Here is a 17,406-nt window from a genome sequence, read left to right as displayed (position 1 = left end):
CTGGACATTTCAGACCTATGGATTAGCCCAAAATCTGTTCCCGGTATCTGAGTCATGAGAGAAAGCACCTCATTCTCCAATCTTTTACCTTCATGACTCTCCAGTATACTATTAAGTAATCGTCTTTTATAAGAGAAGATCATTAAAGATCCCACGATAAGCCAGAGAATGTGGTCGCCTCTCTCATGTTTTATATAAACCCCAAAGGAAAGTAATTATGTTGAAATATAAAGGCACTGAGTACCACCATGGAAGTCACTTTCAGGAGTGTGGAGCATGGCATATTGGACAGTGTTTTATATATCGACTAGGCAACTGCCTACGTCAACAACATGAAGAGTACTTTTCCACAGGAGTTCCTGAGATCCTGAAACAGAGGGGCTTCCAGGGCTCTAAGAAGCCCGTGGTACAGGTGCTGGAGATGACATCCCTACCTGACATCTGCAGGGTCTTCTGTGACGAGCACATCGGTCTTGCAGCTGGCCAGGGGGTTGATGGACAGCTCCACAGGTGGGACCACGAAGCTTTTGCTGACAGGAAGCCAGAGTCCTTGGCCCAAGCTGAAAGTAGACCTGCAATGTAAGAGTTTCCATTGGGGGACTCCCTGGGCAGCAGAGACAAAACAGAAAAAAGGGGCCCCTCCACCCTTCCCTTCTAGAACCTTCTCTCACTCCCCCACCCAACTGAGTCCCCTGCATTCTCCAAGGCATAATGTTGGCCAACTTTGCCCAGACTTGGATGGTCACTTCTTCACTCCGTTAATCATTTAGCCCATGCATTGTTCTCTATTGCTAGTTTTATTTTCCTGAGTTTAAATCCTGATTCCCATTTACCAGTGGGTTTTGTGAGGACAGGAACTATTTCAGCTCTGCTTTCCCAAGCAGTCCTGATAGCCAGCAGGAGGACCATAAGTGACTGCTAAGTCAGCAGGGGCAATCTGCACAAAGGTTAAGGGCATGGACCCTGAATCAATTTCACCCAAAATCTGATTCCCAGTTCTGCCACTTAATTTGCTGTATGTCTTCATCAGCTTAGGTACTGAAATTTCACACATGATTTCATGGTAGTGGCAGGAAGAGGTTCTATGGCTATAGAATATTTTTAAACCACTGGACTAGATAATCAGTAATGTCTCCTCCAGTTCAAGTATCTCAATTTATGTCTATACCAGACAAATGGGAATTAGATTCCCATAGCAACTGGGGCCATTGCATCCCGGAAGTGCACAGGCTCGATAAACTAAGGACGTGCGTAACTACACCTCCCATCAGACCCTTCTCCATACCCCAGCGTCATGCCCCAACAGACTGTCAACTCACCTGAGAATCTTTTCAGGGGCTTGCTCCCCTGTCACCAGATCATAGCCCCTCTCGAGTGTCGTGTAAGGCCAGGGTCTGTGGGAAGAATTGAGACAGGGAAAGAAAAAGGGATAGAAGATGCTATTAGTCAGAAGCAGGTGGGATACATATGTGGACAATGCTTGGAGTAGCTTTACAAACAATCAAATTTTGCAGAGGTAATTATTGGATAAGGCTATTTATATTATAAAAGGCTCCATTTCACCGAAGGACTCAGCACTTCAAAGTCCACTTTGTCCATTTTGGAGATTATGTATAAAAAATCCAATTCTTCTCCATTAGTCCACTCAAGAGAGTGGTCTTTGATTACCTATGGTTTGGGAGGGTGAGCTAAACTTCAGCCTTTGTTCTCTAGAAGATTCATCAATCATGTACCTGTAATACTAAAATGTGATTCAGTGGGAAATAGGATTCACTTTCCATCAGGCTTTGCAGGGACACAACTGTTGCAGAGGAAGAGTCCTCTTTGTGGAGCAGTTTGGGGCATCTGGTAATGCCATAGGGAAGGTGGGCCCTCCACTGTCTCTGCCCTGATGTCCTTGGCCACTCACCCTTCACTCTGTCCCCAGTCACTGCGCACACACAGGTGTCTGTGAACCGGGTCAGGGGTGTAGCCTTCATGACAGCTGCACTCTCCTGTAAAAGAGAAAAGGATCTTGTGAAATACTGCCTGCCCTTCTTTCTGGTTTCCTTGTTTTCTGAGAAAATAAAACAAGGTGGCTAGTTGTAGAAAAGGTCACGGAAAGAGGGTGTTCTGGTCTACCTGCCACTGTGGTTAATAAAGAGTTTATTCATTTGTTCATTCACTCACTTATTCACTCAGCGAGCCCTGACCACACTCCCTGCCGGGCTCTCTGCTCAGCCCTGGGGATGCAGAGGTCAAAGGTACAACCCAGATGCTGAAGGAGCTCGTGGCCTAACGAGGCAAACAGAAAGTAACCTGGTGGCTATACATGGAAGTCCTATTTTCAAATATTTAAATTATGATAAAGTACACTTGCACGACAAGTGTAATCAGGAAATTGAATTCTCTCCACCTGAATCAACTATTCATGTTCATTTGTAAGCCCCAAAACAAATGCCACCTCCTCCAAATACCTCTGATTTCCCCTTTTGGGAAAATTATTTTCATCTACCATCGCCAGATTTTATTTTGTTTTGTTGTTGCTTGTTTGTCTTAATGGGTTTCCTCTCCTCTTCCCTCCTCCCCTCACTTCCGTTCTTGTCCCTTCCCTTCCATCCATCCATCCGTCCATCCATGTATCCATGTGTCATTGTTTTCTGGCCATGCCTTACACTTGGTTGCACACATCCTCACTAGCATCCCCCACTGCCTTAAGTATATTTTCCCATTAGCCAAGCTCATTCTGGGGGCACACGTCTTGTTTCCTGGTGTATCTTCAGTGTTCAAAACTCTGGAAGGGTCCTACCTCCTTGCTACTATTAGTCTTGCTTCACTGTACACTCCTTAAGATTGGGGGGTATTTTTTGATTCAATTAGTTGTTAGATTTTCCTAAGACGTATTTGTAGAATGTTCCCAGATGCTTTACCAAAAATAGGTTCCATTAAAAAACCAAAAATAGATTCCATTTAAAAAAAGCTTGTGAAATACTGTACCATTCCTTAGTGCCAGTAGAGTATGATTCTTCATGAGGGTGATAATGTATACAGTTTTCCCTAAACTTATTTCACCTTGGAAGCCTTGCTGGTGAAACAAATCATAGATTAGTGTCCTGTGGAACACACTTTGGGAAACACTGGTAGGAAGTGCCCTGGCTGAACTCACTGCATAGAACAGTGTAGGTGCTCAATACTGTGAGTTGAATGAATAATTAACTATCTATGGCTTTGATCAATTTCCAGACTATTGCTGCCACGTTGCCATCTTCTGGTAATCACACTCATGCACATACCCAGATGAACCTGCAATTCTTCAGTCCTACGGTGATTCTGGTTGGCTTCACCCAAGCGTTTTCAAATTATGTTTCATGGAAACGTCTAGCTCAATGGGGGAGATTTAGGGACTTTGCACCTTTTAGATTTTAATGTTCCTTAAAAAGTTTTATTTTCAAATCTCTTTAATAATAAAAAAAATGATGGCTAAACACTCAGATATTACATGCTAGAATTGAGGACATGAAGAGCACTGTCACTTTAAGTCTGGCTGCCAGGTAAACAGATTTTACGCAGACCTCATTAAAAAAAAAAAATTCTCCTGTCATCTTTGTTTCATGGAAGAGGACCCTGAGACTGTGAGTCTAGGTGCTAACAAGCTCATGCTTTGTACAAATTCAAGTCTTATGAATCAGGATTTTCTCAACCTTGTGCAACAAAAACAAAACACAGCAGTGAATAAGACGCTAGGGTAACACAGGTTCTACAACTATCGCCCACAACTCCTGATTTCTAAGTGCTTGTATTTATGGAATAGCCTTATTGTTTTCACTGATTCACTATACATGTTATACATTTGACCTTATACAAAGTATTCCGAGTGTCAACACTTTAATTTGTTTTATGCATTCCAACGCTGCTTAATCTTTGTATGTCCAGCATCAGCAAGTATCTGGCAAACAGCCTGGGCTTAATAAATGTTGGTTGAACTAAAAGAGTAGTAAGACAGAATATGGAGAAAAAAATGGGTCAGAGAGAATATTCAGATAAGACTGTTAAAAGGAGAAAGAGAAGGGAAAGAGAGAGATCTACCTTTCCCCTTCTCCGGATACCTGGTATATAATATAAGAGGGGGCTGCTTGCAGGCAGGGATGCTATCTATAATTCTCCTCTCCAATAACATCCCAGGGTCTTCCACCAGACGCCTGGGCTGTAAGTACCTGCAACCTAATGGACTGATTGATTGTTGCCAGAGGTAAGGAAAATGGATGGAAAGAGTTGAGGTCCTTGAGGTTTGGATGAGAATCATCGACCGAAGTGGGAGGGGCAGCAGTCACTAATGATGTGTTAAAATGCAGCAGCCCCTTCATGAAATATTCACCACTTTAAACACATCTAAGATTAAAAGTCCTGGGATTTGTCCTCAAGACTCCCAGGACTGATTTATGATCTGCCACAAGCCACAGCCTTCATGATTCATAATGGGAGAGGTAAAGTGGTTACCTCTGGCAAAGGGACGGGAAGTCCGGCTGGGGCGAGCCAGGAGCATGGTGGGAAAGGAGGCTCTTTGTCCTCCATGGAAAGGGCTGAGGTTCCTGTCTCTCCTCTCAGTGACTCAGGACAGGGCACAGGTCATTTTTTCCCCTTTCCCTCCTTTTGCGAATATTAGTGAGAATGAGAAATCTACATAGAAAAAGGGCGCTGCTGTATTTTTCTCTTTTCGTGTGTGCTTACTAGGCAAGTTTCCCCTGCCTTGGAATGGATCATTAATTACTGCCGCTCACTGTACAACAAATATGTATTTTGCAAATGAGAAGCAACCACCCTGGAGGCTGCGTGGAGCACAGGAAGTGAGGCAGAGGGAAAAGCACATGAGTGCTGGAGACACACAGAACTGGGTTCCAATCCTTACTTCCTCTCTCCCTAAGATGTGTGGTCTTGGGGAGGAGGTTACTTCATTTTTTGAAGCGGTCTCAGTTGTCTCATCTACAGAATGAGAATGACAGTTCTGCCAATCTCTCAGAGATGATATAAGAATAAATTGAAGTACTGAAGGGTAAAGCTCATGGCTTATGTAGAAAGTGAGTAGATGCTCAACAAATTCATTCCCTCCTCTCTCCCTTTCATTCCAAGATGGCAACTGGGTTCTGACATATGCTGACACATTAACTCTACGGACACTGGATAGGTAACCTCCTCCTTGCTGGGACTTAGTTTCCCCATCTGCAAAATGGAAGCTTGGAATAGATGTTCATGAGTTCTGGGCCCCAGTGAGAGCCAGTCGTTTCCATTGCCTTTCCGAATCGCTTATATCTAGTTTTCTGAATACCCTTTGTTTTAACCTTAACTCGGGGCTTCCCTGGTGGCGCAGTGGTTGAGAGTCCACCTGCCAATGCAGGGGACACGGGTTCGTGCCCCAGTCCGGGAAGATCCCACATGCTGCGGAGCAGCTGGGTTCGTGAGCCATGGCCGCCGAGCCTGCGCGTCCAGAGCCTGTGCTCTGCAACAGGAGAGGCCACAACAGTGAGAGGCCTGCGTACAGCAAAAAAAAAAACCAAAAAACAAAACCTTAACTCTGATCACTCTTAGCAGTTGGGCTGGGTCCCTCCAGCAGGATTGTCCCTCAACGCCCTGACTGTTGGCTTTACTGTCCCCCATTTTCCATTTTGCTGGCTCAGCGACCTTTCTACTATTCACAACCAAGCATTTACTTCTCGCAAGATGCAAGCCTCTGACAGCGGGAGCTGAGGATTAACCCCTTCCCCGGGGGAGTCCCATCCTCAATCCTGCCTTGGTATATATACCCAGGGCAGCCAGGCTGCTGAAGATCAGCTCTCCAGGGACATACGTTTACACGCTTTCCCTGTGCTGACTGTGAATGCCTGCCCGCACTCCCTGACTCTCTCACCACAGCAGATGCTCCCTGGAAAAACGGATGGGCCCATCTTGCACACCACTGCATCCAGCACCTGCTGCCCTACCCGGTACATAAATAAATGAGGGAGTATCCTTCACAATAGTAATGCCTATGCCGATAGGATAGGGACGTTTTGCCTATTTTCCCCACTAAACTGGGAGTCTCTTGATCGCAGAAACCGTTTCTTAATCATCTCCATCTCCTAGTCGTTAGTAGCATGCCTGATGAAGGGTAGGTGACTCATTTGTTGAATGAATGAATGGGTGAGTGAATACGTGAATTAGTGAATACATAAATATACGGTAATCATCATGAATTCAGGCTGAGCTCCTTTAGAATGATGATGATTTTGCTGAAGACTGGAAGAGACTTTCTTACATCCATGGCAGGTATTTGCCAAGGAAATGGAAAGTGTAAACATGAATGCTGATGAAACGGCTAAAACAGAATTTCTATTTCACATCAGAGTAGGAAAGGCTCATAAAGATCATCTAATTCAAATCTTCCCAGCTTCATTTTTCAGATGGGGAAACTCTGGCTCAGAAAGTGAAGACATTGAGCCAAATAACTGTAATAGCCTCTTGGCCAGTCCGGATTAGCACCCAGGACTATTGGTCATTACCTCAGCGTCCTTTCCACTACACTAGTGGTCTCAGTACTTGAATACACCCAGCAACATTTTCTTGCATTTTTTTTTCTTTGTACGCCTCTGACATTTCTGAGTTTCCTATAATGTATTACATTTAAAACCAGAAATTATTTTTTAAATATAATGATTTTTAACTACCCATAACACCTTAAAAACATACATTTATAAGTGATTGATAATGCAGACCTTAACAAAGAGTTTAATCTCTTCGTTAAAGTGGCTCCCATAAGGGAATTCACCTAAGTGGATTTTCGTTGTCACTAGAACCCTATATTATCAGCTATGCATGAGTTGTATTGGTTTTAAAATATTCACTCTTTACGTCTCTCAAGCCCCATTTATCGAGTTCTCATTTTATGTTACATGTGTTCTCACTCCATAAACTCTTGGGTGAGAACAACGGAACCCCTCAATAATGAACAATCTAAGTTTCTCTTGTGCGGGGCTCCCCTAAACCACTTCAAAGCAGACGGTGCCTTCGTGTCAATCGTATGAGGCCAGTGGACTGGCGAAATAGTTTGGAGTGTGCGCCCTAGAATCCTCGTGTTCTGTCCTGGATCTGCCACTTAGAACTTGCATGAACTTCAAGTTGCTTCACCTCTCCGAGTTTGTTTCTTAATCAGTAATGAGGCTAATATCACCTATTTGCTGCAAGATCGGCGATGCATTTGAAAAGTCCTCAACACAGTCTATGGCGTATCTCTCCTTGCTGAAAACGTCATTAGCTGCGTCAGTTTTTTGGGTTTTTTTTTTTCCTGGACAGGAGAGGCCACTTTAGCATCTTGTTTTACTGGAAAGAAAAGGTGCTTTCTAGATGAACGATGGTCTCAATTTCGAGGTTTGCCCTGTGCAAAGCAAAGCAAAACGAACTTCGGTTTCTTTATCTGTGCATTTGGGGCAGCTTGAATGAAATAATCTCCCAGGCTGGTCCCCTGTTCTCAGAAACACCTGTTGCCTTGGTCTATGGCCTCTTCTAGCGAAGGACACACAAGTATGAAGAAGGGCGTCGCCAGAGGGTCTTGCCTCCTCTGTCTTCCACAGCTCAGAAGAGCCTGTCGCCTGCCTGTGAGAGTATCAGATAAGGGCAAAAACTTCTTTCCAATCCCACCCGGCTGTCTGACTCCCCTCCTCCCACCCTGTTATCCCCTTATGATTCCATTTTCACTTGCTTCCGACTCAGTCGTCACTTACATCACAGGCCAGGGACACTGGCTGCTGCTCACTTTCCTATTCACTCTTCTTGTCGCTGCAGCTTGAAAAGGCATCACCCTGGGCCTCAGAACAGTGAGTGTGCATGGCATCCTTTCCTGTTCTGACTCCGACTGGGCCCCCTTGCACCTCTGCACTTCTGTGTCGCTGGAGCCCAGCTCAGGGCCAGGCATGCGGTGGGAGAGGCGTGGGTTGGGCATAACATGAAGGGGGGTGTGCTTTGTGCTAGGAGTGGTGGAAGACGCTTGACATATGTTATTGCATCTCATCTCTCAGGTCATACCCATGACTAGTACCAGGAGGAAGGCACTCTGTCCTCACTGTAAAATAAGGAAACTGAAGCTCAGACTCAACTAGTCACTTGCCCAAGGCTGTAGAGTCAGGTCTTCAAAGCTCCTGTTTTCATACACTCACAAACATCACAGCAGTAAACATAACCACAAGGGCAAGAGCAAGGGGAGTTGCCTTTAATTTGACAATTCTCATGAGCGAGACACAGGGGTTAGGGAAGAAGAGGCAGCTCCACCCACCCACACTGAAATTGGCATCCTGCTGATTTCTAAAATTCCACTATAACTAAAGGTTAAGAATTGCTCTTGCAAATAAGCCCTGTCTAAAAGTAAATAATTTATATATGGATTGCACTGAATTAATAGTACCCACATAATGAAGTGTTGTTGGGCTGATTTCTAGGTAGCAGGGGTAAGTCTCAAGGGAAGCGTCATACCTTCTGTTAATTGAGCATCTACTATGTACCAACCTTACCCAGGTGATTTTTGACATCCGTGACAACACTGGGAGGAAGATGTCACCGGCTCCTTTAAATGATATGAAACTGAGGCTTGGAGAGAGTGAGTATGCTGCTGAGAATTGTGAACAGAGGAGCAAACATCCAAGTCCAGGACCTTTCTGACTCCTTCCCAAGCCATGTGATGGCTCTCTACGAGGACATGCTTTCAGAGAGTCTGGATAGGCATAGGAGATCAGGGGGTGCTGAAGGAAAATCTGTCCTGTGGTAGACTGAGTCATTGGTGTCAAGTCCTCATTTCTCTAGAGCAGTATTATGCATTCACATCCTTGCCACGCCTGATTGTGAGAAGAGTGAGATTTCTTCCCTACCCTGTCTTCAGGTTTGGCTTAGGACTTGCTTTGGCCAGTGGGTTGGTAGCAGACATGATGCGAACTGAAGTTTGAAGTGTGCTGTGGCCGGGCTTGCTCTCCTGCATCCCTTCCTCTTGCCATGAGAAAACCACATTCCAAGCAGTGGCTGGTCCAAGGAGGATGAGGGTTACATAGAACAGAGTGGACACGACCTGAACTTGGTGCCAAGGGCAGCTGAGTCCCAGGTGGATCAGTCCACCCGGATGTGCAACAAAGGGGAAAGCTGCTTAGAGCTGTGGACAGTAAATACCGTGGTTCTTGTTACGCAGCATCAGTGTAACGAAAGCTACCCAATGCACCTTAAACCTGTTATTTCCCTCTTCCCAAACTGGAAAAATCTCTGACTGGACTCTATTTTTTTTTAACCCTTAGTATCCAAATGGCACCTGAATCCCACTAATTCTCTTTTTTGTCACTTGGATCCATTCCTTCCCATCTCTCCTTGGGGCAGGCCCTGAACATTGTCCATGTGCACTACTGAAAAAGTCTTATCACTGGAAACCTGCTTTCAGTGTCTGCCCGTCAATCTGAGTGGTGGCCAGTTACCTTTTCAAAGAACAGTTGCACCCATGGCTCCTCCTAAAAACTCTCCAGGGACTTTCAGTTGCTTTCACAATACACTTCATATGCCTTAGTCTAACCTTCAAAGTCCTTCATGACTGGCCCAGGCAATCTTCCCCCTTATCAATTACTCTCCCTCCCTGTACCTTTCCTGCTCTAACTGCCCTTGAGTTTCCTGATAAGAACAGGGCTGTGTGAGACTCAGTTGCAGACCAGGACCTGCTTCTTGCAGTAGGTCTGCCCTGATCCTAATTCTTGAGAAAAGCAGAGCCTGAAAATTGGAGAGGGATGTATTCAACAGAAGAGAGACCAGGGGTTGAGAGGGAATATGAAATGAAGGGAAAGTTAAGTGGCAACATAATTATTTAGAGAAGGAATGAGATCATTTGGGCAGTTTTGAATGTCAGTAGTGTCATCAGGGAATACATTGTACAGTGCTGACCCGCCTGCAAACTTGGGCAAATCACTCTACTTTTCTAGGTCTCAGTCTTCCCATCTGTAAAATGAGTAGCTCGTACTCAGAGATCCCCAAACGGCCTTCCAAACCTTGTTCAGATTCCCTGATTCTACCTCTAACATGCTCTGGTCTTGTGTCGTGAAGTCAGCATTTCCCTAGGGATTGGAGGGGGAGGCAGGGTATGTATGGAAGGGTTGGGGGTTTTGAAAATAGAGGCTTGGGAGGCAGAGAAACATGACTGGAGTGAAATAACAGGAGGATGTAATTCAGACCTTTAGGAAGTGAAGAGGACTTCTTGAGAAGTCAACCCAGCCAAACATGCTGTGTGACCTGGGCAGGTCCCCTCCCTCCCTGAGACTTGGTCTCTCTACCTGTACAGTGAGGAGGTGGGTCTTGATGACACCTTTAGGAACCTTGTGTGTGTGTCTCTGATGTCCCCTTCTTCCTTACACTGCTGGCGTGAGATGTTTTGGCCTTGTTCTTCCCAAAGCATTTGAGACAAACTTGGATAACTGCATTTCAGTTGCCAGGCCCTCATTGCCTTTCATAATCAGGCCTTTGAGAGCAAGAAGAAAAAAAAAAAAGAGGCCAAAAGGTTGTGGCGGCACAGGCTGGTGACTGGGTCTGATGGAGATCACAGTCCTTAATCAAGGATACATGGGGACTAATTGGCTATAGGCTTAGCTCATGTGGGCAGCCCACGTGGGATGGCCTGGTCTCTGAAAGGCCACCGGCCAGGCCACACCAGACCCCGACTTCAAGGTCTCAGCCATGGTGACCCCTCTCAGGCAGCTCCATTCCCTCTCTTCCTAGCCTCCTCCATCCCTGAGTGCAACCCCACACACAATTATCTACAGATGAGTGTCTGGGGGGAACGCATGGGGGTAAGAGACTCCCTTAAAATTACGGCTGATTGAAGATGGAGAGGGGTGAAGAAATCTCACTAGCAGCCTGGAACAGATACAGACGCAGACATCTCCAATAACCAGGAAGGATCTGGCTCCAGTTAAGCAACGTGCGATTCCTAACAGGGGTGCACAGAGCTGTGTCTGCTGGGCAAGGGGCTGCCATCTCCCACCACCGCTCCCCGACCTCCACCCCAGAGCCTGTCTCATCCAAGCTTCTCAGATCAGCCTGGAATGGGTTGAGGGGGAAGTCAAGGGTCATAGACCTATGAAGGTGAATGGCATTAACCTAGAATCTGAGGCTGAATCCTCAGTCTACTACTTATGGACTGAGTGGCCTTCACACCAGTGAAGATGGAGGGTGATAATAAGAGGGAACTCTGAGATCTCTAACTGCCAGGCAGTGTTGGAATTTCTCTATTTATAATAATTCATGTGACCCTACAAGCCTATGAGGCAGGTTCTATTTTCGACTCCATCTTACAAATGAGGAGACTTGAGGCCCAGAGGGGTTAAGTAACTTGCTTACCTAGAGTCACAAAGCTAAGAGGATAGGAATCCAGTGGGCCTGGTTCCAGAGACAGTGCTGCTGTGCCCAGGCTGCAATACCTCTCTCACAAGGGGAAGGAGGAGTTTTCCAGACAGAGGAAATGATGGGTGCAAAGGTAGGTCAGCGCACAAATGGGAAATCACAGGCCCTTTTGTTTCTCTGGATCAGCTGAATCAGGCACTGAGAAATTCCACCCTAATTCCACAGGTGTGGGGAAACAACCTCTGGGAACCCCCATACCCCCTCTCCAAAACAGTCACTCCCAAATGCTGAATCCAAGCATTCTGCAAGGAGAGAGTCAGTTTACAGCAAAGAAGACAGGAACTGGGGTTAGAACAGGCTTCAAACTGCATTCGTCACCCAGCGGCTCTGTGACTTTGTATTGAATATAATTTCCTGTCTCTGGCCAAGACTCAGTTTCCTCAATTCTACACTGAGGTTAATCAGTGAATAACACCAAGAATGCTCTGTCCCCAGTATGGGCTCCAGGATCATAACACGCTATCGCCATGATTATTATTAGGGAGTTGGTTGTCTTACTGTCCTTTCCTGACCATAGCTTTTATCTTGAACCTCTTGGTTATAATCTGGGGAAAGGACAAGTTTAGAAGAAGTGTATGGATCTCATTAAGCATGTGTTAATCCACCCAACCCCTCTGTGAATCAGGTGTTAGTGTCCTAATTTTACAGATGAGGAAACTAAAGCTCCCGGGGTTAAGTGACTGGCCTCCATATGATACAGTGGGAAAGAAACAGAGTCAGGATTCAAACCCAGTCCTGCATGACTCTGCAGTCAGAGCTCCCCGACAGGATGCCAGGTAAGATGGAGGAGTTCAACATGACCCTGTGTCTCACTCAAAATGACCCACCTTGGTGGCTCTCCCTGGCTGCCTATCACACCTGTGCTGGGGGTAGTCATGCCATGGGACCCTGCGGCTCTGTTTCCCCACCATTTAATGGGTGGCCTTGCTCAAGCCCCTTCATCTCTCTGAGCCTCATCCTTCTCTTCCAGAAGACGGGGAACAGACGCCTGTCCTCTCCCATTCACAAGGATGCTGTGAGGATAAAATATAGACTCAGACTCATCCTATTCAGAACACATGATGATTAATAACACTGTTGTCCCCGCAGCCTGCACAAAACCTGAAACAGCAAAGGGAAATATACAAAATAAATTACGCAGAGGGTAATTAATCATTTTGCAAAAGAGTTCTTCCCTCCACAGAAAAAGAGGCATTGATCTTTTTTTCCCAAGCATCAGCTATCTTTGTGAGTTTAAAGTCAAATTTCATTTACAGAATTAAAGCAAAGAGTCATGATTTTCCAGATGTGCACAGAGTACAGCGGGCCACACGCATGTGCCCTGCCCATTCTGCCCATGCCATCCAGGCCAGAAATCACGGGGGTCCAGACACCCACCAGCGTGGACCTTGGTCTTCCTCTAGTCGGATATCGGGGGAAATGGAGAGAACCAGGGGAGGGCATGTGACATCTGCACTCTGCTTCTGAGGGGGTCCCTTCCTCAGAGTGACCCCAGCCTCAGCTACAGGCAGGTGATCAGGGTCAGGCCAGCTTCCCAGGAACTGGGAGGATTGTCATTTCCAGTTCCTTCCATCTGGAATATTGTACCGTTTTACATCAGGTGTATGTTCAGCTGAATCCAGCTCACTTTCACTCCGCTACCCTCATTCCTGGTTAAAGCTCTCACTTCTCCTCCCTGTCTCTCTTCTGTTCTATGGTTCACTCTTTCCCCCATCTTTGTCTCTCTTCGTTTCCCAGTCTGTGTCTTTTTCGCTGCTTCCGTGTCTCTCTTCAGTCTCTGCTTCTCTGTCCTGGCCTCTGCCTCTGTATGCACCTTCATATTCCTCACTGTCTGTCTGTCTGTCCCATTTCCTTTGTATCACTCTGCAGTGAAAATAACTGAGCTTGAGTCAGAGGCCCAAGTTAACCCCCCAGACCCACCTTCATTTCCTCTTCCTCAAATAAGAGGTAATAAAGGACAGTTGGTCTGCTTTAAGGGTTAATGCAAAGATCAAGGTTATGTAAGATACGGTGTGTAAAGGTGCCTAGAACAAAAACTACCGTCATATCCTGCTCATTCCAGGTCCCCTCCTTTTCTGCCTCTTTCTCTTGATTTCTCTCATGCTCCTCATTCCCTTCCTTCCCTCTTCTCTCTTCCCTTCCCATCCCTCCTGCTCTCTTTGCCCACCTCTCACACAAGCCCACACACTGTTGCCTCTGCCCCCCTCACCCCTGTCCCAGGCAGCCCCCACTTTCTGGCAACAACTTAGCTGCAGGACAGCACGGTTCCCACTCCTAAGATGCACATCCTTCTACCAAACATTTTTTATGCCACCTTTACTGGTATAGGAAGGAGACTCATCATGAATCATTAAATTTAAGCAACGGGAGTCGAGGCGGCCTGCTCCAGGCTTCACTAGGAGGTCAGGCTCCATTGTCACGTCCATTTGTGGCCATTCGAGAAATTGCAGCCGTCCCTTCACGGTGCACAGGGCGAGGCACCTGACCTTGCGTGGCTTGAGAGGAGCAGCTCGAATTCCTGGATGTCCCGTCCTGATGGACAGTCTTGGTGTGCTCAGCATAAAATCCACACACCTCCCTCACTCCCTGTGGTCCGGTAGACACTTATCTAGTGAAGTTTTTTATACCTTTTTTTAAAAATTAATTAATTTATTTATTTTTGGCTGTGTTGGGTGTTCGTTGCTGCATACGGGCTTTCTCTAGTTGCGTCAAGCGGGGGCTACTCTTCTTTGCGGTGCGCGGGCTTCTCTCATTGCGGTGGCTTCTCTTGTGGCACAGCACGGGCTCCAGGCACGCGGGATTCAGTAGTTGTAGCGCATGGGCTCAGTAGTTGTGCCTTGCAGGCTCTAGATCAAAGGCTCAGTAGTTGTGGCACACAGGCTTAGTTGCTCCGCAGCATGTGGGATCTTCCCAGACCAGGGATGGAACCCGTGTCCCCTGCATTGGCAGGTGGATTCTTAACCACTGCGCCACCAGGGAAATCCCGTGAAGAAGTTTTAATGAAAAGATCACTTAACACTGTAGCCAAAAGGCTGGGGCAGGAACACACACACACACACACACACACACACACACACACACACACACACCCCTCCTATTCAGAGATCTTTAATCATCTACACTGAAATGAAAGCTGCCTTCAGTCAAGAAAGAGAAGAAAGCTAGTGTGATGCAGCGGGCTAGCTCCCTAAAGATGGCATCGAATAACCAGAGAAGGCCAGGACTATTGCTAAGCGCAGTGTTTTAAACGGTTTCATGGAGACCACTTCTGCTCCAAAATCTGTCATCACACCTTCCATTCCATCATGATTAAGTCTTTTGTGGGTTAAGCACTGCCAACACTGGGGGTTCTTTTTGCCCTTGATTCAATAATTCCCATTTACTGAACATGTATATTTGCCATATAATGTAGCAGGTACTTTATACTGCTATGCTGATTCTAATTGTTACAATAACCTAGCAAAGGTGAACGAATACCTTCTTCTGTGATGAAAAAGAGCAGGAAATTGAGGCTTGGGGAAAATTAAGCAGTTTGCTTAAAACTGTACCAATACCGTAGTTAGAGGCAGAGCCAAGGTTTTAACCCAGGTCTGCCTGACTTCAAAGCCGTGACGCTTACAATTTTGTTCTGACCGCCTCTCCAAACACAAAACTGAGCTACCATGACGGCAGCTTGATTACGAGTGAAAAGAGGGTGGTGGCAGGGTCTGGTCCACTTCCCTCCCTGGGAACTGACTCAGTCTTGGGGCTCAGTCATTGTTTGTGGAAGAAAGACATGAATGAAGCTTATGGGGAACTCGCCACGCTCCAGATGCCCAACACTGGAACTCTTCCTTGCATGAATGAGTGGATCTGATCACAAGCATATGCAAGACGAGCCTGGCAAAGCACTGCTGGGAGCCGGTATGACCTGCACACGTTGTAAAAGACTCCTGAAGGCATTGGGTCAAATTGCAGGCAGGCGCCTACACCCCAAGGATGCAATATTTTGACTGCTTAAAATGTTCTCAAGAGGTAGGGAGATCAAGCATTAGCAGGGTAGTCAGAAAACCTCTGCTCAGCCCCTGACTTGACTCCGGCGAGGCGCTGACCCAAGGTCAAGGGTGATGACCCACCCTCAGCAGCTGTAGAAGGAGGGGGTGGATTAGATGATTGGCACGGTTCCTCCAGCTCTGCCTCTCTTTGTTCTGGACTCCCGCCTCCAAACTTGCCCCTGCAGCAGAGTCTTTATAAAGGCTTCTCAGGAGAAGGTTTGGAGAGGCCACTGTCATGAGTTAATACTTCCCCTCCCCCAAAAGGGGCACTCAGTGTTGTGCAAGTTCAAAGTTGCCGCCTGAGAATGACACCTTAGGTTCTGTGCTGAGGCTCCCTGCTCACCTCCTCTCGTCCCAGCCCTGTGTGGCAGAGTGCCTGAGAAAGCTCTGTCCAGCCCCCTCACTTGCAGCACGTATTTGTTTCACTGTGTTCCTTCTTCTCTTATCCGAGGTCATTGGTGTCTGTTACAGACTGAATGTTTGTGTCTCCCGCAAATTTCTGTCAGATCCCTAATCCCCAATGTGATGGTATTTGGAAATGGGGCCTTTGGGAAGCAATTAGGGTTAGATGAGGTCATGAGAGTGAGACCCTTGTGATGGGGTTAGTGGTCTCATAAGAAGCGGAGGAAAGAGAGATCTTGCTTTCTCTCTATATGCACACACCAAGGAAAGGCCAGGTAAGGACACAGTGACAAGTTGAGACATTGGCCATCTGCAACCCAGGAAGAGGACCCTCACCAGGAACTAATTCAGTGTACCTCAATGTTAGGCCTCCCAGCGTCTAGAACTGTGAAAAATAAGTTTCTATTGCTCAAGCCACCCAGTCTGTGATATTTTGTCATGACAGCCCAAGCAGACCAAGACAGAGTCATCCTCTCCTGGATCTTTTCTTTAAAGACAGTGTGAAAACTGGTCCTGGAGCTCATACACACGTGGGGGACCTAAAAATTGGATTCTTCATCTCTGACGTCAAAGCCTGAAACCAATTCATTAGACAGAAAGCTTCAAAGGGACAGAGATGGCAGCTTTTTTCTCACTATCCCCAGTACTGGGCATGATGCCTGGCATATAATTGGCATTCACTAAATGACTGCAATGAATGAAATGCAATATCTAGATTCTGACCACTTCTTTCCACCCCCGCTGCTACCACCCTGGCCCAAGCCACGAGCATCTGTGGTCTGGGTTATTCCATCAGTCTTCCAAGTAGCTTCTCTGCTACCACTCTTGTCTCTATCCCTATAGATTTTTTCTCAACAGAGTGGCCAGAGTAATTCTCTTACAATATGTTAGATGACATCAGTCCTCTACTCAGAATGTTCTGTGGCTCCCCCTTGCATTCAGGTTGAAAGCCAATATTCTTAAAAAGTTCTACAGAGAGGGCTTCCCTGGTGGCGCGGTGGTTGAGAGTCCGCCTGCCGATGCAGGGGACACGGGTTCGTGCCCCGGTCCGGGAAGATCCCACAGGCTGCGGAGAGGCTGGGCCCGTGAGCCATGGCCGCTGAGCCTGCATGTCCGGAGCCTGTGCTCCGCAACAGGAGAGGCCACAACAGTGAGAGGCCTGTGTACTACAAAAAAAAAAAAAAAAGAAAGAAAGTTCTACTGAGGTTCTGGCCCTCTGTTCCCTCTCTGACCCCATCTCCTAATATCCTCCTAGTGTCCAGCGAAGCCCAGCCACATACTCTCCCATGATCTTCCTCAGATATGTGAGGCAGAGTCCACTCCCAGAGCCTTTGTACTGACTATCTCCTCTGCCTGGACTCTGCTCTCGCCCGATATCCACAAAGCGTGTTTCTCCCTCACCTCCCCAACAGTGCCTACCTTGAAGAGGCTACTAAAATGTGCAACCATCCCTCTTTTCCGCATTCACAGCCCCCCTTCCTGTAGTCTTTTTTTCAATAACACATCAACTTCTAACATAGGATACACTTTATTAATTACTACCTAT

The 17,406-nt window shown here is 46.7% G+C and overlaps 1 protein-coding gene across 3 annotated transcripts in view; it reads right to left on the bottom strand.

Annotated features, from left to right (window-relative positions):
• ASTN2 (astrotactin 2) overlaps nucleotides 1-17,406 on the bottom strand; it is a gene marked incomplete at both ends in the record, with an annotated part of 911,329 nt that overhangs the window by 464,142 nt on the left and 429,781 nt on the right. For 2 of the 3 annotated variants that reach the window (XM_082657265.1, XM_082657267.1), the window contains 3 exons: nucleotides 435-572; nucleotides 1,320-1,394; nucleotides 1,910-1,994. In XM_082657265.1, coding sequence (XP_082513391.1) covers nucleotides 435-572; nucleotides 1,320-1,394; nucleotides 1,910-1,994 — 298 coding nt within the window. The remainder of the gene's footprint in view (nucleotides 1-434; nucleotides 573-1,319; nucleotides 1,395-1,909; nucleotides 1,995-17,406) is intronic. The other variant, XM_082657266.1, reaches the window with a different exon arrangement.

The sequence above is a fragment of the Grampus griseus genome (assembly GCF_964374135.1).
Source record: "Grampus griseus genome assembly, chromosome: 6".
NCBI lineage: Eukaryota > Metazoa > Chordata > Mammalia > Artiodactyla > Delphinidae > Grampus > Grampus griseus.
Note: the sequence above shows the minus strand (reverse complement) of the source record. Positions and strands in the feature narration are given on the sequence as shown.